This window comes from Coloeus monedula (assembly GCF_965178545.1).
Source record: "Coloeus monedula genome assembly, chromosome: W".
Lineage (NCBI taxonomy): Eukaryota > Metazoa > Chordata > Aves > Passeriformes > Corvidae > Coloeus > Coloeus monedula.
The window spans coordinates 14,918,480-14,943,596 of record NC_138821.1 but is presented as its reverse complement, the minus strand read 5'-3'; the positions used below and the strand labels follow the sequence as shown (position 1 = coordinate 14,943,596).

The 25,117-nt window shown below is 37.8% G+C and overlaps 1 protein-coding gene across 2 annotated transcripts; it reads right to left on the bottom strand.

Annotated features, from left to right (window-relative positions):
• Positions 1 to 1,012: 1,012 nt before the first annotated feature.
• LOC309584634 (mesoderm induction early response protein 3-like) lies at positions 1,013 to 24,891 on the bottom strand. 2 transcript variants are annotated; one of them, XM_082300769.1, is made up of 13 exons: positions 24,801 to 24,891; positions 24,069 to 24,093; positions 22,444 to 22,592; positions 17,885 to 18,019; positions 16,243 to 16,363; positions 13,977 to 14,062; positions 13,706 to 13,778; positions 10,730 to 10,881; positions 10,211 to 10,292; positions 6,994 to 7,088; positions 4,860 to 4,987; positions 4,532 to 4,677; positions 1,013 to 4,430 (listed from the first exon to the last, which is right to left on the bottom strand). In XM_082300769.1, exons 1-13 carry the CDS (start codon positions 24,807 to 24,809, stop codon positions 3,973 to 3,975), a joined length of 1,659 nt encoding a protein of 552 aa, XP_082156895.1. In that variant the 5' UTR covers positions 24,810 to 24,891; the 3' UTR covers positions 1,013 to 3,972. The 2 variants fall into 2 exon arrangements, with proteins under 2 accessions (XP_082156895.1, XP_082156896.1); XM_082300770.1 differs by having other exon boundaries at positions 6,994 to 7,085.
• Between the last annotated feature and the right edge of the window lie 226 nt (positions 24,892 to 25,117).

The window sequence follows — 25,117 nt, the reverse complement described above, 5'->3', positions numbered from 1 at the left end:
TGAAAAGCAAGTGTTATGGCAAAATCCCACACCAGAAAGAACTGAGTCAGATAACAGGACTAATTTCTGAAACAACCTCATAGACATTTGCGCCAAAGAGCATGGCACTGAGTGGGTGTATCACATTCCCTATCATGCACCAGCCTCTGGAAAAGTCAAAAAATACAATGGACTGTTAAAGACTACACTGAGAGCAATGTCTGGTGGGACCTTCAAACACTGGAATACACATTTAACAAGACACCTGGGTTAGTCAACACCAGAGGATCTGCCAATTGGGCTGGCCCTGCCCAATCAAAACTTTTATGTACTGTAGAAGGGGATAGTTCCTGTAGTGTACATTAGAAACATGCTGGGGAAAACAGCCTCGGTTATTCCTGCATGTACATGGTTGTCAGCTGGGGTTAAACCACACCACCTCCTACATTGTTTCCTCTCCCCTGTATTGTATTTTCAGCAGACATTGGGTAAGTTGAAGTCCCCTGCAAGAACAAAGGCTAATGCTTGTGAGACTACTCCCAGCTGCTTAGAGTGGTAGTGTGCACTTCAGGAGGACCCAGAGTATCTTAAAATGTGTTCAGAGGTATTGCTATATATTTCTGAAAACAAAGTAGCTAACCAAGCTTTCCATGTATCTCCATCACAAATAAAGAAAAGTTCCCAGATATTTATTTCTGGAATTGTACACCAGGTATTAAAGTACAACAAATAGAAAATAATGCTAAAAAAAAAAATAAAAATCAGTGTTTATGTACAAATATTAAAACCAATGCAACAATAGCAACTTCCTCTTGAACATCTGATATTAAAAATCATGTCCCGATTGTCACGAAATTTGTTGTTATGCACAAGGTACTTTGAATAACTGGAATCTGTTTTATTAAGAGGACTATAACCATACCTTCTGTATTTTACAATTGATAGTATTTTCCTTCTTCCAATGAAAAATAGGAATAAAAAAATAGTAACCTTGTCATTATTTTATAAATTACTGTATTTAGTTTCCCCATCTGTAGACAATGTGCTTGTAGTGCTGGGCAAATAGTGTCCCTGTTGGTCAGTTTATACATTAGTTTACATTCAAAGTTGAAATACTTACCTAAAGACTTTGGTTAAATTAAGTACTATCATTATGTTCTATGTGATCTAATGTTTTCATACATTTTTGATCCTCAGTTTTAAAGGTTAAAACCAGGAAACAATTACACAATTCATTGACCTAATAGTACACAATTTAGTACTTTGACCATGGCAAGAGGAAAACTAAACCTTTAAAAACCTAACATGAGAAGATGACATATGAGTAACCAAAGTAAAAGTATTGCTATAATCACAGCACCAAGTTACACTTCTAAATGAATCAGCTATCCCCTTCAGATTCCCTGTATATTAAAAGGATACATTTACCAACACTGCAATTGCCCATTATGGATTTTTGGTTTGTTTGTTTGTATGAAAAACAAGTATAGCAGATGACAAAGAATTCATCACAGTTTGTTATAAGAATTGTGCTTCACCCTCAAAGAACCAAGGCAATATAATTTCTTCATATGGTTGCAATTCAGTTATTTTCATGCTGACTTTCAATAGACAATTCTTTTAATAAACAGTAACAAGTTCTCCATTTTAAATGTTTCAACTGAGAGAAAAATAATTAAGTCCAGCTTCTAAATGAAAAATTCAATAAATAGCTATTTTACATGGATAAAGTCATTGTGGTACAAATTTATGAATGTCACATCAAGCATGCACAAAAATGTTACTATACACACAAGTAGTCAGAAAATATTGAAATAGATATCTAAAAAGATATGAAGAATTAAATATTTACAAAATCTTGCAAATTATTGCCTCATTTTAACAAGGAATTAAAAGTAAACGATAACAGCTAGCTAGCCAACAAACTAAATAAGATCAGCATTTAAAAATCTATTAGACTAGCTGAAATTAATTTTTCTCCCATAATTTTCTGAATTTTGGTCAAAAGTCTTTATTAAATAACTAAAGTGTCCATTCAACTTGCTGACAACCCAAGCCTTAGACAAGTCTCTGTCTACATTAAGAGCCCAGCAATGCATAGATAAATTGAATATATTACTGCATCAGCTAATGAGAATGGGCATGTTCATTTAAACACAACTGTTATAAGCATTCAGTCATCTTTGTATGATTTTTATACAGATCAGCCACTCACTGTAAACCCATAGACTTGAATGTATAACAATGAAGGATTATGACCAGTATTTTACAAAATTACATAAAATATGTTGATTCATTAAGAAAAAAAACAAGGTACACAGTTCAGCACAAAACACAGCAACAAGAAGCTGACAACTTGGCTAAAAATGTCAGAGTACAACACAGGGCCAAGGCTATCCATTATTTACTGTGTACTTACTAGAATTCCATATTTCAGATGTATAAGTTAAGAACTGATTACAAAATTATCTTTACTTTTGTCCACTGTGCTAAACTAATTTGTTTTAATATGATAAATGTGCTATTGCATAAATGCTTTAAAGTAATCTTCATTGCAGTGCTGTAAAGAAAACTCCATACACTGCATCCGTAACTCAGGATGTCAATGCAGTTCACAGTAAGCATAATAAATACCCTCTTCCCTTTCAAATATTAAAGTCACTACTTTCTAATTATTCAGCATAACCTTGAAGCAACTATCACAAATATCAACAATGCAAGCTTAATCACTTTAATAATCAAAACAACTTTGTGGCAATTAAATTTGTAATATGAACAGTGCAAAGAAAAAGCATGGAGGGAAAGGGGTAAACCTACTGATGTTCTCCCACAAGAATTAGAGCTAACATTTTCAAGAAAACTTCATGAATGGCTAAATTGCACTCAATGGTCAAAATAAAAATTTATTGAGGTTAAATAGTTGCTTTTATGGGAAACATTTTTACTCATCCTTTTCTATTTGACCAAAAGTGGTGAAGTGCCATTTTTGAGCTAATGACTTGCTAAACAAATAAATGCAATCCATACTGAAGAAAAACTTTCAAATACATACTTCAAGGTTCTACTACTTCTATATAAACTAGATACTCCCTCAAAACTGTAACACTTTGAACTGCAGTGCTCCAAACAATTTGTCTTCCAAAATGCAGACTGTTTGTTTAGTGGTAAATCCTAAGGTGTGCAGACTGTAGCTTTATACATCAGCTGTCTTAGGAAAGTTAAGTTACACAGGTGCATTAATCTTCAAAGTTGTGGACAAAACTCATCTGAATAAAACAGTCTAAAATATACCTGTTTAAGCCAGTAAGTTTAAAGTACACAGATACCTCTGGCAGCATAATTACTTCTGTGTAAGGTAGCCATGGCCTATAATTTTGCAACAGCCTCCAAGTGTAGGTCTTCATAATTTATTCATGTTATGTCCCTTGTGCTAGCTTCCACCAAGATGAAATTGCTGTTTTTTTAAACTGAAGTGCTCTAGTTTAGTATCACACGAGAGAAGGTTCCATTTAAAAAACATCCTTGTATGTTTGCGCAGTTTAAGTTAAAGAAACCCATCCCTGTCTTTATAAGATAAAAAAAATAAAATGCTACATTGAGCAGGGATCAGAAACTGTACCTGTAAACACTGTTATTACACTGCATCCATTATGGCAAAAGTAACTTTGACTAAAAAGCCACTCCAATCAGTTTAGAACTTCCATGCTGGTTTTGAAATGGTGGCCTCTCTCTACAGGCTTTAAAATAAATTTGAAACAGAGCTTAAAGCTGCACCACAGAGTTCTCTTAGTTCCAAACTCCGCTGAACATTTCCACATTTATGGACTGAAAAAAGAAATTACTCTTGGTAAATCAAGATATAGTTCTATACATAAAAAGACATCACTGATGTCAAAGTTCAAACTTCCAGTGAAAGACTAAGCAAACCTGATAGCTCCCATCAAGTTTACTACTACTGCATAAAGTACCCATTCTTTGTTTAGTTTTCCACAGTCATTCTGAGTGAAGGGCAGTATGTTGGTGAAGAGTATGGGTATTTATAAAACCATTTGTCTCATTTGCAGATAGACTGCTGAAGTCAGCCACTGAAACAGCCATTTTGGCACTGGTAATATGGTGTGCATGGTTCTCAAAGTCCACACCAAGGTTATTTACAGAGACATCATTCATGAAAGATTCTGGGACAGCGATCCCCATTTTCAATCTCTTTGCAGGTCTTTCTGTCTCCTCACTGCACATGTTCCCTGGGTTTAACTCTGAGTGATAAAAGCCAGTCTCAAATAAATTAAAACAATCACTTTCACCATTGCTAGGCAAATTAAGCAATTCTTCTGTTCCAACAGGCACACGATTAACTGGTGCTCGGGGTAAGCTGTCCATGGGAGGGAAGGCATCATCCAGGCAGTTCACATCTGAAGTGTGACAGACTGTAGCTACACTGTTTGTCAGTGCTGGAAAAAAAGATGAACATAAAATGTAAATGAAATAGTTGTTTATATAGTTACAACAAAAAGTTTGTGGGTTTTGTTTGGTTTTTTTTCCCTTGATTTACCTGTCAACTCGTTGGCAGTGATAGAATTCAGAATGCTTAGCTGTTGATCAGGAATGCTTTCTGTTCGAGTATTAGATGTTAAGGCTGAAGAATGTACTGCTCCACCAAGAGCTTCTGCTTCATCTACCAAACGATCCATGTAGTCCCTTTAAGAATATGGCATTCATAATGGGTTATTTAACAGGAAAACAAGGCCTAAAAATGATGATGGATTTATTCTCAGTTGCCATAGCCACTGCAGCTTTACACTGCAATGATGGGAAGAAAAACTAATCTTTTACATTTACAATTTGCAACAGAAAACATATTCCAAGGACATTTTACTTACGTAACTCCAGGATGATGGTTATACCTCTTCTTTCCAAATCTTGTTTGCTGAGCAAAGTAATCATAACGTTCTGACTTTTTCCACATGTAATAGAAAGCCACACACTCAGCAACTGTTCTGGTTCTTACCTAAAAGAAGGCAAGAAGAATTGATAAGATAAATGCAAAGCATTATGTTTTTGTCATCTCCCCAGTCCCCATATTCCTGCAATATTGTTAGTTTTACTTTTCTAGTATCTGTAACAAACAAATTAAATCAGAAGACCTGAAAAAGAGATCTACAGTTTCAAATTTCTTTACCGAGAGGGTGGTCAAACGCTGAAATGGCCTTCCTAGAGAGGTAGTTGAGGCCTCAGCCTGTCACTGTTTAAGAGGCATTTGGACAATGCCCTTAAAAACATGCCGGAACTTTTGGCAAGCCATGAAGTGCTCAGGCAGTTGGACTAGATGATCGTTGTAGCTCCCATCCAACTGAAACAGTATATTCTATTCTAAATAATTATCACATCTGTTCTATTGTATGCATTATTGTTGTTTAGGTTTGTTTTTTAAACTAGATTGAAACTGTATCTACATCTGAAGTATTTCAGTTCATAACCTACATAGTAATTTTTTTAACTATGGGACAGACTCTCTTAAGAAGTAAAATGCTGAGCAAATGAATTACCCAAGAGAAATGAAGCAGAAAAGACATTGGGTACTTGGAAAATTCTGATCCATAGTGACAGATCAACTCATGTTTTGTTGCACTTTGGAAAAAATATTTTTAAATAATTTCTTTGTATCTCTGGTGAATTACTGTTTACGGGTAAGGTCCATTTAAAATTTGAACCACCCAGATATTTAGCATAGGACAGGTTAAGCCAAGTGTTGAACAGGATTATCTAACTGTTGTTGAACAGCAACCACAACCCTATGAAGTTTACCTGAAATACAACAAAAGCACCAGTCTCCTAAAGAAAAAACTTGTTGTGGTTTAAGCCCCATCAGCAACTAAGCACCACAGAGCTGCTTGCTCACTTCCCCCCCTCCAGTGGGATGGGGGGGAAGAATTAGAAGGGCAAAAGTGAGAAAACTCATGGGTTGAGATAAAGACAGTTTACTAATTAAAAAAAATGCTAAAAAAGAGGAAAATAAAACCCAAGAAAAACAAGCAATGCATAAAAACCCAACTTCTCACCATCAACCAATTGATGTCTGGCCAGTCCCCAAGCAACAGCAGCCCCCACCCACCAACCTTCACCCCCAAGTTTTATTACTGAGCAGGATGTCATATGGTCTGGAACACCCCCTTGGTCAGTTGGGGTCAGCTGTCCCAGCTGTGTCCCCTCCCAACTTCTCGTGCACTCCCAGCCTCCTCGCTGGCAGGATAGTCTGAGGAGAAAAGGCCTTGACTCTACATAAGCTTTGCTCAGCAATAACTAAAACATTAGTGTCTTATCAACACTGTTTCCAGCACAAGTCCAAAGCATAGTCCATACTAGCTACTATAAAGAAAATTAACTCTATCCCAGTCACAACCAGTACAAAGCCTCAAGGTGGTATCAAAACATACAGGAGATGTACAGAAAGTTTGGAAACACCCATACTGACAACTGTACCAAATGATACATATACTTGATAAAAAAAAAAGTCCAATTCCTATTCTTCAGGCACAGAGGAGTTAATCAGAAGCAATTCAGATCAAAATTAGAACTCCTTTGTTGGTCAGAAACCAGAGTACTGATGGATGACTACACTTTCTGAAAACACAAAGAGCTAAGCCCATTTCTGTAGAAATTACACCTTCTGAGTGACAAAAATAATTAAAGATGCATTTTCCCCTCTCACAGCCATGGTATGAAAATAATACACCTCTAGGAGAGGCAGACATTTTATCTAAATTATAACATAAATGCATATATGGAATTAATATAAACAGAAGTTGATTTCAAAGAGAATATATTGACTTATGTTGCAACACCTAGCTTTTCCAATGGCATCAGAGGCAAAATTAGTGTGGAAACACCAAGCTGGTTTTAATATGTTGGCTCTTATTTCACTCTTTTGCATAGCTTCTGAAAAAGGCATTGCTTTTACAAACATTCAGCATCATATCATCTACCAATTCTTCCATTTAACTGTAAAATACTAACCTTGTTTTTCTGTATGAGATGAAAGTCTTTTCCATAAATCAGAAGTGCATGTTCAAAGCTTCTGCATTCTTCTTCTGTCCATGCTGTCATCTCTTCTAGACAATTGCAAAAGTAGCATGATAAATTTATTTTCACTCACTAATCTGTGTGTTGCTAATGCCTGAACATCCACACACTCTAAAAAAAACTCCAACAGTTCAGTTATTTAGACCCATGTTCTTTCCTCTAATGTACAGATATTCTACCTGAAATCTAGTATTCCTGTTTATAGAGACTCATAAAAGACTGATTACTGAAGTATTTTACCCTGGAGGGCAAAGGACATTCAAAATACTTAATAAATTATTTCTTAAGAAGTTTGTCATAAAAAAAACCCCAAGTTTTGTTAAAATCATTATTTTTCTGAATATTCCTTTTTGCATCAGATACAAAGAATAGTGACTGTTGGGAAAAAAAAAGAGTGAAGGAACAACCTCTGACTTTTTAAAGACAGAAGTGAATTTTAGTTTTACGAATTAAACAAAACAAAAAAAAACACTAAAAAGGAATAAAAGCTTTAAAAAAAAGTAGCTCAAACTATTTGAGTAGGTCAGTTTTGTCTCAAGTATTGTTGCTTCCCTATCTTGATTCTAGCTTTGTGTCGATATATAACAAAGGAGGGATATTTCAGGCATCTTACATTCATAATAGTGATCTGTTCAGTTGTCATTTAAAGCCAATGGGGGTGGAGAACAAAAACCAACCAACAAACACATTTCAAAACATTTCTGGAAGCAGACACTGGAACAAAGACCTTGCTGCTTTCAGACGAAGGTGATAATCATTCCACTACAAGTCCATTAATTTTGCACTCCTTACTACAGAATTCTCAAACTTCAAAGAGAAGATGCCCATGTAAAGCCTCACTGTTACGAAATTATCTTGGAAGATGTAGATTTTTAACTCCTATTGAGAATAGCAGTGAACTTCAGTGGGTATAGATCATTGCACAATGGTTATTCTAAGAGACAGGCATCAACAGTATTATCATCCTGCACCATTTTAAATGAGGATATAAACCCCATTTGACGTGGGGCCTGGGAGAGGATGAACACTAGTCCTTAGGACAGAATTTGGGTCTCTAACACACAATCTCTCATAAAAGAGCTTTCTGAAACACTGCTCTGATATTCCTTATTGTTTCCTTCAGTTTTATCTTAGATACTTAAGCTTTCACAGCACCAAACTGATAAACATTCTAATTCCCCCTGGATTGAGTTCTGAGTAGGGACTATCTGCCAGAATACAAACTTATACCAGGGTTCATAGTCCATTTCTGATTTATGGAACATGTGTCAAACTACAGGACAAAGAACTGTCTTTGCTAAATGATACACTGATTTTTATTTAAGGGAATAATAAAGTTAGGGATAAACAAGATTGTTTTCCACTGTAAACTCAAGCAAAACTCTCCACATTCTACCACAGACCTACAGAATTATACAGTAGAACCAGTTTAGGGTCGACATAGCACAATGTTAGCACAGTGATGAAGAGTGAGACTCACTCATATTATCAGCTATGTTCTCCTGATTCTCGTATAAATGTCATCAGATTATAATTGATCATGATCTCAAAAAGGTACTGTAATGTGGGGGAGAACTGCCTTATGGGAGCAAAATTACAACTCCTCCCCCTTCTCCTCAGTCTATATCATTCTGAAAATGGCAAAAAAAAAAAGGAAAAAAGAAGGAAAGAAAAGATGCAAAACCTGATCCTGCAACCTTTATACGAACTGTAAACTTCCCTAGCAGAAATCTCCATCTGGCCAACAGATTATACCTAATCTGAGTTATATACACCTAATGGGAATTATTGAAAAACACCTGAAGGACAACGCAGTCATCGATCACAGCCATCATAGCTAACAGAGCTTCATGAGGGGAAAGTCCTGCTTGTCAAACCTGATTTCCTTTTATGACAAGGTTCCCCACCTAGTTGATCAAGGGAAGCCAGTTGATGTCATCTTTTTGGATTCAGTAAAGCTTTTGATACTGTCTCTCCCAGGATCCCTCTGGAAAAAATGTCCAGCCCACAGCTGGATAAACACATCATGTGATGGGTGAGCAACTGGCTCATGGGTTGGGCGCAAAGGGTTATAGTTGATGGGGTGAAATCAGACTGGCCGCCTGCCACTAGTGAGATTCTGCAGGGCTCCATCTTAGGCCCTGTGCTCTTCAACATCTTCATAAACAAATTGGATGCAGGACTGGAAGGGATGCTAAGCAAGTTTGCATATGATACAAAACTGTGAGGAACTGTTGGCTCCCTTGAATGCAGGGAGGCCCTGCAGGGAGACCATATGAAGTTTAACAAGGGCAAGTCCTGGAATGTGCACCTGGGAGGGGGCAACCCTGGATGTACAGACAGAATGGGGAATGAGATGCTGGAAAGCAGTGCCACAGAAAGGGACCTGGGGGTCCTCGTTGACAGAAAGTTGAATAAGAGTCAGCAGTGCCCTGGCAGCCAGGAGAACCAAATGTGTCCTGGGGTGCATCAGGCAAAGCATTCCCAGCCAGTCAAGCAAGGGGATCGTCCTGCACTGCTCTGCACTGGTGCAGCCTCGCCTTGAGTATTGGGGGCAGTTTTGCTCATGACAGTATAAGAAAGATATAAAGCTAATAGAAAGCGTCCAAAGGAGGGCTATAAAGTTGGTGAAGGGCCTTGAGGGGAAGCCGTATGAGGAGCCGTTGAGGGCACTTGGTTTGTTCAGCCTGGAGAAGAGGAGACTGAGGTCAGACCTCATTGCAGTCCACAACTTCCTTGTGAGGGGAAGAGGAGGGGCATGGACTGATCTCTTCTCTAGTGACCAGTAACAGGACCTGAGGGAATGGCTGAAGCTGTGTCAGGGGAGGCTTGGGTTGGATATTAGGAAAAGGTTCTTCGCTCAGAGGGTGGTTGGGCACTGGAACAGGCTCCCCAGGGAATGGGCACGGCCCCAAGGCTGCCAGAACTTGACAAGCATTTGGTTGGATTTTTGGGGTGTCCTGTGCAGGGCCAGGAGTTGGACTTTGATGATCCTTGCGGGTCCCTTCCAATTCAGCATATTCTATGATTCTATGAGTAATCTGTGCTAAAGACATCATGGAAAAGGGATGTGCTTATTAATCTTAATCTTACTCGTGTTTTCTACCCCCTCCAAAGACATGTTTCTTAAAAAGCAGATACTATCTCTTACCCTGAGATGCCTTTCCATTTGAGCAGTATCTCTCAATTGCTTCTTTAACATTATGGCTACTCTTGAGAAGTTCATATAGTGCCTATAAAATAGAAGTCGTCTTTAGAAAGAGTTAAAGTTTCCAAATATCCTATCTAAATTTCTGAAACAACCCTTTCAGTGAACATATCTAATGTAAAAAGAGGATATATCTTTATACAGGATGAAAATGTTAAAATAATCAAAAGCAAAACCATCCAAATGTTAAGGCAAGGTTTAATTAAGCAAATGTAAAACATTATATGTAATAATTATGAAAGCTGGATTTGTCAACAGCACGTCAACTGGAAACATCATAGATCACACTGCCAACATTCAAATACTCAATTTTAAGCATGTGTTTAAAATTAAAAATAAGATCCTGACCCCAGTACCATCCAATTAAAAAAAATATTGCTGCCTTTATAATACAAGGCAGAGAAAGAGAACACATTAATTACAAAGCAATGTGTCACAAATGGAACAGGATATAAAATATACTTGTTCATTGTCACGTGTATGTAGTCCTTCAGGAATTCTGCCAATCATATTTTCATTTCCTGCTCTTAAGGAGGTTTCAAAAAGGTATTCTTTAACTTTACTTTCTGAGATCACATCAGGTTTCCAAAGTAAATGGTCTTCATTTTCATAGGCTGTTAAAACAGAATTCATTTATGGCAAGTGTGACATTTTTAAGGCTAGAACATAAAAAGCTATTTCACAAAGAACAGGAATACAGAAGTAATCAAATCAAGCACTGTCATGCCACTTTGAAATTGCAGCTCATTTTTTCCCCCAAAAGCTTTAGTTTAGAGAGAGACTGCAGTGTGGTATGGTGAAGAGATTCAGGTTCCATGAGGATGAGATAAGGGACTGGCTCTTGAGACAATCTCTACAGAGGAGCAGCTTGTTGACAGCTAGATGATTCAAGTCAAATTATGCATATGTATTAATCTTCATATAAAAAAACTAGCAAAGCCACTTAGTTTTATTCAGCTGTTTACAACAAATAAGCTATAGTTTACAATAAAATGTGTACTTTAATATTTCAAATATTGCATATAAAATAAAAAAAAGAGGTGGCAGCTAACTGGTCATTTTCTACTAAAATTTGCTAAAACTTAGTGTCTTGGGGTGACTTTGTGATGTGTATCCCATATCGCTGCCCCATGCCCAGAAATTAATTTTATGCCTTTCTATGCCTTTAAACTCAGCCTGAGAGGGGGGAGAAAAAAACTGAGCAAAACTTCTTCAAAGCAGTTTGCAGCTTGTTCAAGGTCACACAGAGATAGAGATTTTTTTTTTCAGCTGCGGCAGGAGAACGAGAGGGAAGGGAAGCACCCGGGTTGCTTTTCTTTCCAGCCAGCTTTCGGCAGTTTTTTTTCCTCAGCTCCTTTTCCTCTGGAGAGTTGAACTTTTGTTTTCCTGGGACTTCGTTTTTTTTTTCCTTTTCTCTCTGCTGGACTGTTTCAACATCAGAATACATTGGGAGGACTTTCTACCAAGGCCTTAGCCCTGGAAGTGGGCCCACCACCCCGTCCCAGCTCCAAGGAGGGGGAGACAGAGATCTAAGGAAGGACTCTGAAATTTTCCCAGGTTTCTCTCAGCAGATCGAGAAGTTTTATGATTTAGCATCATTATCCCTTTTCCTGTGTGTTTGTTTGTTCAATAAATAGTTGTTATCTCTTTCACTTTCCTTTGAGGAAATTTTTTTTTTTCCCAAACCTGGTGGGGGAGGGGTGTTTATAGCCTTCTTTCTCTCAGAGGATATATTTCTAGATTTGGCCAAACCGGCACACTTACTTAACAGAATGGAAATCTAGGTCTCAATGTGATAATTTCTTTTTCCATTCACTAACAACTGAATGCTGTTAACAACTTGTATGTTCCATATTTTACAAGCAATCAGGATGTATAGTCCTCCTTCATAGTATACTGAAATCATGTATGCACCCCTCAAGTAGCTTATTTGAAATATATTGGAAATATTTAAGAGTTGGCCTGAACCCTTGTCTATGCATACATTTAGATTCTAGATTAAACTAAATCCTTTATTCTGATCAATAGATGTGTTTACACATAATGCTTTATGTACTCTCTTGGCAATACAAATTAGAGTTATTAAATTCAAACACACCCAAGTATAACGGCAGTTACACTAGAGGAGATGAAGAAGATTCTCAAATCTCTCATATAACTGCAGGAAAGAATATTAAGCTAAGGTGAAGAATAAAATTACATCTCCTAAAGTTCTGTTATGACTTAAGAACATTGAAAGCTTTTAAACAGACATTACAAGTGTAAGGTTTATAGAAGAGCAAACTGCTTTCTAGCACAATTCCAATAGCTGGGACTTCACAGCAGAAATATAAGCTCCTGTTTGCCATTACAAACTCTTCAGGGAGTACAAAAAAGGCTTTTACAGAATCCTCCACTCTCTCCAACATTGCTGAGCTCAGCTTCAATCTCCATTATCAAGACAACCCAGCACTTTTTTGCTGGAATCCATGCCTGATATTCTCAAGAGGAACTCCTCAAGCTCTCCCATCTGGTAGCTACCTCTTTGCTCCTGGCTATGCCAGTGAACAATACTCTCTCTGGTTCTCTCTAGCACCAGCTTGTTCCAGAGAAAGTTGTCAGATTAATGCCTTCCTGATCATCCTCTGGTTATTGGCCCTTCTCTAGTTCTTGACCAAGGAGAAGTCAAGATGTGTAAATAGTAAAAGGACTATTCAGATAAAACTGGTTTTCACTCTTCTATTTCTTACAACCAGTAAGCATCATGCTCAAATCATAGAAAATAGAAAACTTCCATAGATCTCTTAAGCAACACAAGAGATGTTCACTTGCTAATGCTTCCAGCCAGTGAAGGTTTCTAAAGGTACCAAATGAAACTCTATTAAATAAAGTTATTTCTTCCACTCTGGCACAATTTCAGTTTTTAACCTAAATTTACACAGCAATAACATCATACTTAAAACATCTTTTTTTTTTAAAGACAAGGTATATCGAGACCTACATCATCTGCTCATGCTATGGAAAATTCAAATAGTTCATTGCTTTGTTTTTCATAACCATTTTGTAACCCACAGTCGTGCTTGCTAAAAAAGAAGCAAAGAAAAATACTGAAGATCTTCAATGTAAACTTACATGTTCATAGCCCAGTTATGATACCCTGATGAAAATATTTACTTCTTGACCCACAGTTTGTCGCCTCCTAATATTACTAGATACTTCAGAATTAACAGTGTAATCCACTCTCCTATGTCTTCTCGAAAATATCCTCTCAAAGTTGTAGAATCACACTTTTAAGATATAATTATGTGGTTGCAATACTTCAGTTGACTAGGGGTTTTTTGGTTGGTTGGTTTGGTTTTTTTAACTAAGTCATTGAATTTATCTTATAAATTTAAATAACATTTTTCCATTAGCTGCTATGTATAAATATAAGATAAAAACTAAAACAGAATAACTTACCCTTTTCGTTATCACTGTATCTGCCAAGGTAAGGTGGAATTTCAGCCTGATACTGTGAACCAAGCATTATTTCCTGAAGATGTAACAAAAATCATAAGAAAAGGGTATTACCTTAATATTCTGTGCATGGAAGCATTACAAATTCCATTAACATGGGATTTTGCAGATAATTTCAGAATTAAGGTACTATTTTAGATATGTACTATAAATTTTAATGCATTTTTTTAATAGTAAAAGTTTTCTTAACTTTTTCTTAAGATATAGTTATTACCTTTCTCAAATCTTCAGATGAATTACCATTGTCTGCCTCTATGTCTTCACCATCTGATTCCTTATCTCCATCACACGTAGTGTTTGCTTCAGACACAAATAAGTTGGTTTTAGCTAGGAAGAATTTTCAGTTCAAACACAGAACTACAAGATATTCTTTACTTTTGAGAGGAGCCCTGCTTTTATTCTGGAAGACACTCATCACCAGTCTGCTGATCTACATTTCTATCAAACTAGAATTAAGTTAGAAAGCATTGGTGATTTCATATTGCAGAACTGAAACATTTACCATTGTTGCAACTAAGACAATATTTCTAATAGTCAAAAGGAAATTAGATCATTTTTCTTCATTAATTTTCTTCAATAAATGCTTATACCTTATAGAAAAGGTATGAGAAAAACAGAAAACTTCCAGGGCTATGACTTAGCCATGGGTTAATCACAAAGAAAGTAAAGTTGAAGGCAAGTCTTTATTACCTACTGAAGCCTTTCATCTGAAGTTTTAATTGACATTCAAAACATTCCTTTAAACAAGGCTACCTCAGCAAGGACTAAAGATATAGTAGATACACAGAAAACAGAATAAGCAAAAGACAACAAAAGACTGCTTACTCCTCTTTAATATTTTTTTTCGTTAGGAAGAAATACAGCAGAGCACTCCAAGTAATTCAAATACAGTACTCCACAGAATAACTCATATTTTAGAATTTGGAACTCTGTGGTTCTGGGTTCTGAAGTAAATCTATTTTTTTATTTTATCCCCAGCAGAATGGAATCTATAGTTCTGATAAGATAAAAGCTATTTCATATTCTCAATTTTCAGTAATAACATGCTCACAAATAGGGTTTCAATTTTAGCTTCATCACAACTAAATAGAATCATCAACATCAAAGACAATATCCAAGACTATAGACTGAGGCTCCTCTCCTGTAGTCATTACTAGAATAACCAGTCTCTCTTTTTGCTGTTAGAAATAGCAGGCAAGAAGCTAACATGAATGCGTGAAACAGCAATATACCTGGATAATAATATGCAATTATTTTTTCCAATTAATCCAAATTCAACAAAATGGCCTATGTGTTAGACTTATCTTAAAATTGAATGTTATCTTAAGAGAAATGGACAGGGATCGAAAAAAAAAAAAGATGGAACTGTCAAAGCACAGAAAACTGACATTTCCCTCCCTGACATGGTGGATATTTGATTTTAAAATGCCCAATCAAAATTTCTAATAGAGAAAGAGCAACATTCTGATAGAAAAACCACGATAGCTGAAAGCAAAGATGACTGTTTCTTAATCCTGAGTAAGATGAAGGAGCTAATAATTCTTTCCATAAAGTTGCCACACTTTCAGTGTCATATTCATTAACAGTTCACAAACAGTGTTTAAGTGCCAGAGAGATTGGGGTTTGCTTAACTAAAAAAGGGCACTATAATTTTTAAAGGTTTTTGTATCTCTCTCAAAAATGCCTTACATTACACAATCAGCAGCATGCAAAGGGCTACAATTGCTGATGATTGAGACAGCACATGCCCTTTATCATCCCCTTTCTCTAGAGGGATGAAATCCCCCAGAAAATGCTCAAGATACTTGCCACATTAAAATTGTGATTAAAATCCTCCACATTGTCTATTGCAGTTCATTTGTTCACTGGTGTACTAGAGTTGGAGCAATGAGGAATATCTTGCCAAGGTTGGATAATTGAACCAATGGGTCTTGGATCTTTCCCATAATAGTTCCACAGGTAGTAAAATTTTGGTGGTCATGGGTTAATAGGCCCCATCCCATATAAAAACACTTTGGCTCATGAAGTCCTATGGAAAACCATTGAATGTGTGAAGGGAAATAATCACAAAGAAACCAAATTCCAGTTCACATCCATAGGCTGAATAGAGGAGTCACTGGCTTAAAAGTAGCAGCAAAAATTTTAGTAGAGAAACACTAATTTAAAAGAACATGTTACATATTCATGCCATTCACCAATGTACAGAAAATTACAAAGAGTGTTCCTTGACATACATTAATTATGAAAAACGACTGTATTTTTAGAAAAATTAATTGTGCTTCTGCTTTGAGCTCCATATTAAATATAGGTCTTTTAGGTAATCAATAATACCAACCAAAGACAATATTCATGTACAACATCCTGCAAAGCACTGTTTCTCAATCCCACTCTGCAATTTTGATATTTTAAACTAGAAAGCTATATAGTTCATAGTATATGGTAAGACTTTATGAGTACTATTATAAAATTAGGTTTCCTACATCTTAATGGCCGAGGAAAGAAGTCAGTAGCCTCATGTGAAGTAACTGATGGTGTCAAGTCATCAGCAGAGGACTGCGTTTCTTCATCATCACCTGACAAGAGGTCTTTAGCTATTTCCTCCTGTATCATTAAAATAAAAAAATAAAACTTCAGACTATTAAATAGAGACTGGTGAGCATTTAGATTCAACAAATTGCAAGTCTCATTAATTAAAATGAATTATTTTACCATAAGCAATTTTAGTAGACTGCTCACTATTAAAAAGCTAATCCACTTCTAATTCTCAGAACAAATATAACCATTCATTTCAGAGTTGAACACAGAGGTTTATTTCCCCCTTGTCTATTAAAATAAATGCACAAGTAGTAACCTCTGCAAGCATCAAATCTCAGATGTTCATCCAACTGCTTTTAAATAAAAAAAGTGAGTGGAAACATTTAAAATTCTGTCATTCTTTACATCACAGATACCCCTTAAATTCAGGGGGGAGGTGGGTAATGGGTGAACAAACAAAAACCCAAACCAAAGCCAGGCACTTTCATAGATTTTTCCTGAGAAGAATTACAGATAATAAACAAAAGATAATAAAGTGGAAAGTGGGGGGGGTGGACGAGCAAGAGCAAGCAAAGGGGAGGGCAAAAGAAAGGGAGGGAGCGAGAATGTGCTTCCTCCACTACCAGACATGCTTGAACCCCTCTGTATAGTGATTAGGGAGGCAAAGAACTGTATTAGACAAGAAGCCAGCTACATTTCTGTAGCCTCAACACAATGGTGACTCCTAATGAGAATCAGATGTGCAGAGCCATCATTATACTCTACTTTCTGTGGAGTTTATAATTTCATCATACTTATGGAAAGCAAAAAAAAAAAGACACGTACTTACTACCTACAGATTTTATAATACAAACTACTAGCTGCATGCCTTATAGCCAATTATCAGATTCATCTCAGAATTCAAAGTTAGCCTGTGAATCATAAAAACTGCAGTTTTGAGTTTCTATATTCAACAATGCGATACATATAGTAATTGCACAGAAAACAATCTCTCTCTCTCACCCTCCAAAGATGAGATTTTTACAAATTATATGCATTTGAAAGAAACATTCCAAAGCATCCAGTAGTGCACTTTTCAAGTTATCCACAAAGGTTTGATACATGACATGTATATTCGAAGCCAGAATTATTATTTCTGGACATTGCCTACATTAAAATAAAATACAGAACTTTTCAGAAAAAAATCCCACTTGTATAAAATAAAAAAAAAGGAAATCTATTTAAAGTTCTCTGAATGTTTTAGAAGAACCATTACCTTATTCATTTCTCAATTGTAATAATATAATGCCACTAAAGTTGCTATGCATTTGTGTGATAATTATAATTAAATTCAGATCCTAAATATCTTTGAAAAATAATTAAAAGTACAATCACAGAATCATTTAGGTTGGAAAAGACCTTTAAGGTCATTGAGTCCAACCATAAACCTAACACTGCCAAGTCCACCACTAGTACAGTAACTTAATTGTACGTTGAAATTGACAAAGATATGTATATTGTAACATCAAGAGATAGTGAAATATAAGTTAAGGTCACACAGATTTCTACTTTTAAACCGTAATACAGGGAAAAACAGTTCTGACTTACTTTATCTAGAGTCATATCTGGAAGCTCATCTGCAAGTTCACTTGGAGAGCTACCCACACTGGAACCAGCCATAACTGGAATTGTGGGTTCATAGCCATAGAATGCCAGCAAATCTTCCAATGGCATGTTTCCTTCCTATTACAAGAAGATTTACAAATATTTCAACATATTGCCAAATACTTGTAAACAATTCAGGCCTAAAAGGATAAGACATATTTTGAAAAACAAAAGTAAAAAACAAACAAGAAAAACTTAATTGAAAGCAGGAATCTTGATTAAAGATCTAAAATATTTTCAGGCATGAGACTGAAATAATTCATAACTGTGTCTCTTGGCATATAATGAAGTCTCATTAAACTATTGAAGAAAACCATTTAGTGGATGAAACTAAAGAGTAATTATTAAAAATTTGCTCCTTATCTGATTCATACTGTAGAACATGATTTGCCTATATTTCTTCAAGACAGAAGATAGACTAGGAACATTAACAATCCCCTTACAAGAAAGAAATGCAGAAAAACTTGAAAACTTTAGTCCTATATAGTTACAGCTGCAAGTGTGCAAAACACCACAGAAGTAAACCAATGTAGCAATCTTTTATCCCTCCTTTCCATCTTCTGCATATTTTATAATAACTGTAGAGAAGGTGGTGTAGTTTAACCCCAAGCAGCAACTAAGTACCACACAGCTGCTCACTCCTCCCCAGTGGGATGGAGATGAGAACTGAAACGGTAAAAGTGAGAAAGAAACTCATGGGTTGAGATAGACAGTATAATCATTAAAAATAAACTTTTTTTTCTTAATGCAAGGAAAATAGGAGAAAAAAGAACCACAACAAAACAAAGAAAGAGGTATATAAAACCCAAGAAAGACAAATAATCCAAATGAAAACAATTGTTCACCACCAACCAACTGATGCCCAGCCAGTCCCCAAGCAGTGGCTCCCCACCACCATTCAGCCACTTGGCTTGTTTGATCATGGCATACTGACACTGAACCGTGCCATAAATCAATTAACATTTAACATTCATGGATAACCTGTGCAGTGGCATCAAGTCAAGTCCACCTCTCAATCATGAGTCCATGTGTATGCTGCATCCCTTCCTACATATCCTGATGTGCCATGGGCCCATCAAGCTATAAATAGGTCACCCTTCTGTTCCCAGTCCAGATCCACCTGAGCCACTTCAATCCCAGCAGCCTGATGCACCTGCTTATTGTTTCAATGTTCTTCAGTGGCCTGACTCTTGGGTACATGAGCATCTACATGACGTACCTTCACAACCGGGTTCTCTGGCCAAGCAGCAATATCTTGCCACAATGCAGCAGCCCAGATGGGTTTATCTCTGCACTGCCAGTTATTCTGCTTCCATCGTTGCAACCACCCCCACAGGGCATTTGCCACCATCCCTAAGTCATTGTAGAGATAAAGCATTGGCCATTTTTCTCATTCAGCAATATTTGTAGCCAGCTGGATGGCTTTCACCTCTGCAAACTGACTTGATTCACCTTCTCCTTCAGCAGTTTCCACAACTCATGGTGTAGGACTCCACATGGCAGCTTTCCAACTTTGATGTTTTCCTACAATATGACAGGATCCATCTGTAAACAGGGCATATGGCTTTTCATTTTCTGGTAGTTTATTATATAGTGGGGACTCTTGAGCCCGAGTCACCTCCTTTGGCAACACTGAAGTTTCGACCAGTTCACAATCACTTTCAGAATTCCTGGGCCGTTGGAGTTTCCCATTCAAACCCATTGTGTGATCAGTGCAACCCACTTACTCCACGTAGCATCAGTTGCATGATGTGTAGAGGGGACCCTGCCTTTGAACATCCAGCCCAACACAGGAAATCGAGGTGCCAAAAGGAGCTGTGCTTCAGTATCAACTACTTCTGAAGCAGCTTGAACTCCTTCATATACTGCTAATATTTCTTTTTGAGGCTGCCTCTTCTGATTTGCTCTCCTGCTTCTTGTTAGGAGAAGCTTCTTCATCTCTTACTAAACAAGTTGACTTCTGCTTCCATTGTTTCTGCCTCTTTGGAATAGCCAGGGAATCTTTTTTTTTCCCCCAAATAGTCTATCACTTCATCAGGATTCCGCACTTGTTCAGGACTGAAGATCCAGACCATCGGAGGTGTAAACCTTTCTAGACACCTGTCCATATTCTCCCATGTGCCTTGCCACCCATAACCACACTGCCACAGGGCCTGGGTCATATTCTTAAATAGCTTGTTAACCTCATTAAAAACTGAAGCAATATTCCTAAGAAATACAAATAGAAGTATTTAGACTACCCAAGGATGTTCAAGATACTGAAGTTATTGTAACAAGGGAGAAAACATGACAAAAGGTGGTGGTGAAGGTGCCATTCTGTATTACCTCCACAAAAAAAATCTCTCAGAGGAAGAAGTATAATTGTTAATTGTCTCCATGAGATGGTACCTGAAGTACATTAATGGCTTCAGTACAGAACCCAAATACCAGATTAAGCTCAAGGCCAGTGTTTTAATAATAAATCTTGCAGGCAAAACATCACTAAGCACTACAGAGCATAGCAAACTGCAAAATCCAACACCAATCTTTAACACATACAGCAAAAAAAGAGAGCATGGCGTAAATCAGACAAGCTAATATCAAGAACAGATAAATCAATATCATGACCAGCAAATGTTAACAGATATAAATTCTTCCTAATATGTTATGGTCAAATATGTTATCTCAAATCATTTGTGCCCTGTTGTGGCTTAACCCTGGATGGCAACTGAACACCACACAGCTGCTCCCTCCCTCCCCAATGGGATGAGGGGGAAAGAGAATTGGATGAGTGAAAAAGAAACTTGTGGGTTAATATAAAGACAGCTTAATATTTAAAAAGACATAATAATTTTTAAAAATTGTAAGGAAAAGAAAAAATAAAAAGAGGGGGGAAGTAAAGCCCAAGAAACACAAGTTATCCAAATGAAAACAATTGCTCACCACAAACCGACCAATGCCCAGCCAGCCCCCGAGCAGCAGGGCAGTGTGAGAAGCAGAAAAGGCCTTGGCTCTGTGTAAGCTTTGTTTAGCAATAACTACAACATCAATGTGTTATCAACACTGTTTAAGCACAAATCCAAAGCATAGCCCCATACTAGGTACTATGAAGAAAATCAACTCTCCCAGACAAGACCAGTACAGAAAGTAATAGGAGAAAAACAGCTAATGATACAGAAGCAAAAATCAAGAGAAAGGCTTGGTTTATAACTTCTTTTTTCCAACAGCTTTTGATCCAATTATTTTACTAAATATCATCATACTTGCATCCTAACACAATTAATAAAACAAACCATGGAAATTTTTTTAGTTACCTGATTCAAGTTATCAAATAATTAGAAATATTTTCCAATAATTTATACCTTTAAAAGTTATGTTACCTTAAAAAATTTCTTGTTGAACTTGTACACTGATTAAATTACTTGTTTTCTTTAATCAACTAAGGTCTTAATTCTGCAAAGACTTTTCACAATGGGTAAATGCAAATTCATGTCCAAGTCTTTCCAGGATTGGGACATAAAGTACTAAAGTGTTTAAGATGAGTGGCTCTCAGTTCTTTTTCCTTCTTTTATAGAAGCAGTAAGATCATATTGTGGAGTACCAACTCCATTTTAACCACCAGACTTGGCAAGCTGCTTCACTATTATAACTGCAAGTTCATAATTAGCAAAAATATAATTGTAAAAGGTAGCAAGGCAAAACCAAAACAAACAAAAACCCCAGAAGTTAAGAAAATTTGTTTTTAAATGGACTACAAAAGCACAGCCTCCTATTTAATGCTAAAAATTACACTTTCCTGGAAGTCTGTTGATCAAAATCTGCAGTTATGCTGAGTGGTGTAAGTGGGTCACTGAATGGTAATGCAAGCAGCATCAGTTTGTGGCTATTTAGCATTCAGCAGGCATTTAAAACGGGTGATGCACTGACACAGATGAACAAGAGGTAGAAACAGAAAAAACATGTAATTAAAGAATGTAAAAAAGAATAGGAAAAGCCAAGGAGCATGCTGGTCATTTTGTACACCCAGCAAATGCCAAACTGATGAAACTGAGACATGGAACTACAATTTATGTAGCAAATGAATGTGAAAAATGTGTAAAACAGGACTGTGCTTCCAGATTGGAAAACCAAAATCTGACCAACAGAATGAAACACAGCTAGCTGTCACTTAATGTACAATTTAAACTTATTTCCAACTTATAAAACTTAAAAGTGACAAGTGATATTAGATAAGACTTTAAAATCTGCTTCAGTAATTTCTTTTCCAAAGTGAAAAAGTTTTTAAATGAAAAAGACGAATCTGAACTTAACACTAATAACTTTGAGAAGCTAAGGTCAGCCTTTTTGTGAGGAAGCACTGCTATATCCTAACCAAACCCGATTTTTTTCTTTAAAAAAAACCTCCAAAGGCATTTTGCAGAAAATTGCATTATACAATACAAACTAAAGAACAGGTTGAATGTTCTTTTCACTAAAAAGCTACTACATACATGGACATTTAGGAGAGAGCAAGTCACTCTTACCTTTTCTAAATCTTCAATTTCAGAGCTGAAATTTTTGTTTTCTTCCATAATTTCCTCCTCTTCGTCAAGAGTTCGTTCATCATCATAATCATGTACCAGCATTTCAGCAGAAGGGTCAAAGTCATGATCCTCAGAGGATAAAGAGCCAACTATCAAAAAACCCTAATTTGAGTAATTTTTTTTGTATACCAACACATGAAATTACATCACAGGAAAAAAAATAAGGTTGCATGAGTCTTTACATACATAGTTAGAACTCTCAGTGGAATAAATGGAACAAATTCTTAACTACCTGAAAAATTCAACTATTTTAGCTGGCCTTCCCTTTTTGTATTGTAATAGGTGGTTTTCTCTCTTGCAGTATAGAGTACTTGGGAAAAGTATCTAAACTACTGAAACAAAGTTTCAGAAAGTACAATACCAAATTAATATTTTACTGAATAAAAGATTGTTTTAAAGATCCTGGAAATCATCATTAAAGTATAACATCCACATGTCACAAGATTTCAGATGCTGCAAGACACTGATTTATAGACTCATTCTATTTATATTATTTATATGGTAACTAGCATAGCTTTTCACTAATTAACAGCTAACTTAGGTTGCAAACTAGTTTCCTAACAACAGCAAAATAAGCAGCAAGACTCACTTCAGATTAGTCTCACAGATGAGATCTTTTAATAAAACTAATTTAATTCTTAGCAATTGATCTAAAAAGGAAGAACAAACATAGCAGTTTCAAGAAATATAGAGGGAAATATACCAGAAATAACAAAACATTTCTAATGGATCACAGTAATTAACAAGTCATTATGACAGCTCCATGGTCCAACAGACACTTTTTCATTACCCAAGAAGATACTCATAAGTCATAAAAAAGTACTGTTGTTATTTTAAGTGCATTTGTTAGAAAGCACTATATTAAACAAGTTTTTAAGATGCAAATATGCTGCACAGCAATGTCAGTGTTCTACAATGAAAATTACTGAAATGCAGGGTTGTTTTGTTCTTCAATGTTCACTTTCTTAAGACTTTCATGATGGAGAAAAGAAACAGACTAGGATATTTCTCTTTCACCTCTGGTTTCCCCTTCTAGTTCTTACAAACTAGTGCTCAGCCAGTGCCAAGAGCAGGTACACAGAAGCAAATGCATTCCCCAAATATTTCTCATGAGTAGCCCTGCTAATGTTAAATAGGCTTCCATGTGTAAATATTCCAAAGAACCTCAACAGCAGTTAAAACCTTAACAATTACATAACATCATGATTTTAAATGTTTTCTGATATTATCTAGAAATCAAAAATTTACACAACCCTGCAGTTATCAGGAACAGAAGTGATATCTCTCCAGGCTACATGGTTTTACTGAGATGCTGACTTAAAAATGCTACAAAACTTTACTTTCATTTTGGGTTCTTCGCAGCCAATTACTAACTGTGACCAGAGGTAAGGGAAGAACTCCACAGAGCACATCTCTTAAAAATCAGGCAGGCAGTTAGTTACTGAAAATGAAGCGTTAGGAGAGCTACGAGGCAACAGAAGGTAAGTTTGGAAAGGAGGAGGAAGAAGAGAGCAGCATGCAGGCAGCAGGCTAGGTACTGGGGCAGAAGGTGGGCAAAGACGAACCTGGGCTCGAACTCCCAAAAGAAGCCTGTGGGGAGAGAAGAGTGAGGTGAGACACGGGCTCCATCCAACCCAGCAGCAGGTAGGGAGTTTCCATTTCATGTCCCCTCCCATCCCCTCCCCATCAAGAGCTGCTCCCTTCCCCCGCCAGCCCCCGCCCTACTCGCCCCTCCATCGTGTTCACGCTCTCCTATTCCTCCTTCTCTCGTTCGTTCCCTGCCTGTCGCTCTCCTTTTTTCCTCCTCCCCTGGCAAAAGCCCCCCAAGTAGCCTCGCCTGACCCGGCGCTCCCACTCCTTCCGACCCCGGCGGGACACGACAGTGGCAGGCAGAGGGAGCCGGACCAGCAGCCTCTTCCCCGCTGCCAGGCCAGGGCTCGTTTCTCCTCCCTCCCGCCGAGCGTTTCTCCATCGCCCGCGCTGCGGCAGCGCCGCCGCTGGCCCGTCCCGCACCCTCCATGGCTCGGTGCGGCGACCGCGCGCCCGGCCACGGCTTGTCGGCCGCCCGCGGGCGGCGAACTCGGGACCCGCGCTGCGCGGCACCCGCCGTGCGGCCTAGTCGCGCAGGATCCCAGTGTCCAGGCGTTGCCGGTCACCTCGCTGGCCACCCCGCGTCGCCGAGCCGTCCCAGAAGCGCATTACGGGGATGGTGAGGCGGGTGATGAGGGCCCGCCAGCAGCGAGACCCCGCAGGGAACCAGCCGAATTCCGACGCCCCAGCCCGCTTTCCCCGCTCACCTCCGCCATATTGGGACGATTGAGCTGAGCAACAGCGTTGCGCCGAGTGCCCGGATGAGGCCGCTAAGCCAATGGCAGCCGCCGAGTTCCAGCCGGAGACAGCCAGGGAATGAAGAAACTGAGGGATCGGCAGGACTGAACTGGGGCGGAGGAGGTAGTGTCGGGACCCCGCCTCCAGCACCGCCGCGGCCTCCCGCCCTGGCTAGCGAAGGTGCTCTGCCTGCCCGGCCCGGAGAGGGCGCTGGACACCCGCCGCGGAGCCTAGGCTTGAGGGGCGCGGCTCCGGCCGCTGTCCTCTCCTCGCCTCACCGCCCGCC

Coding starts and splice junctions, on each gene's coding strand:
- LOC309584634 (XM_082300769.1), bottom strand. Junction 7,089..10,210: donor AAATGGAAAGGCATCTCAGG/GTAAGAGATAGT, acceptor GCAATTGTCTAG/AAGAGATGACAGCATGGACA. Junction 4,988..6,993: donor ATCTCATACAGAAAAACAAG/GTTAGTATTTTA, acceptor GCCTTCTTTTAG/GTAAGAACCAGAACAGTTGC.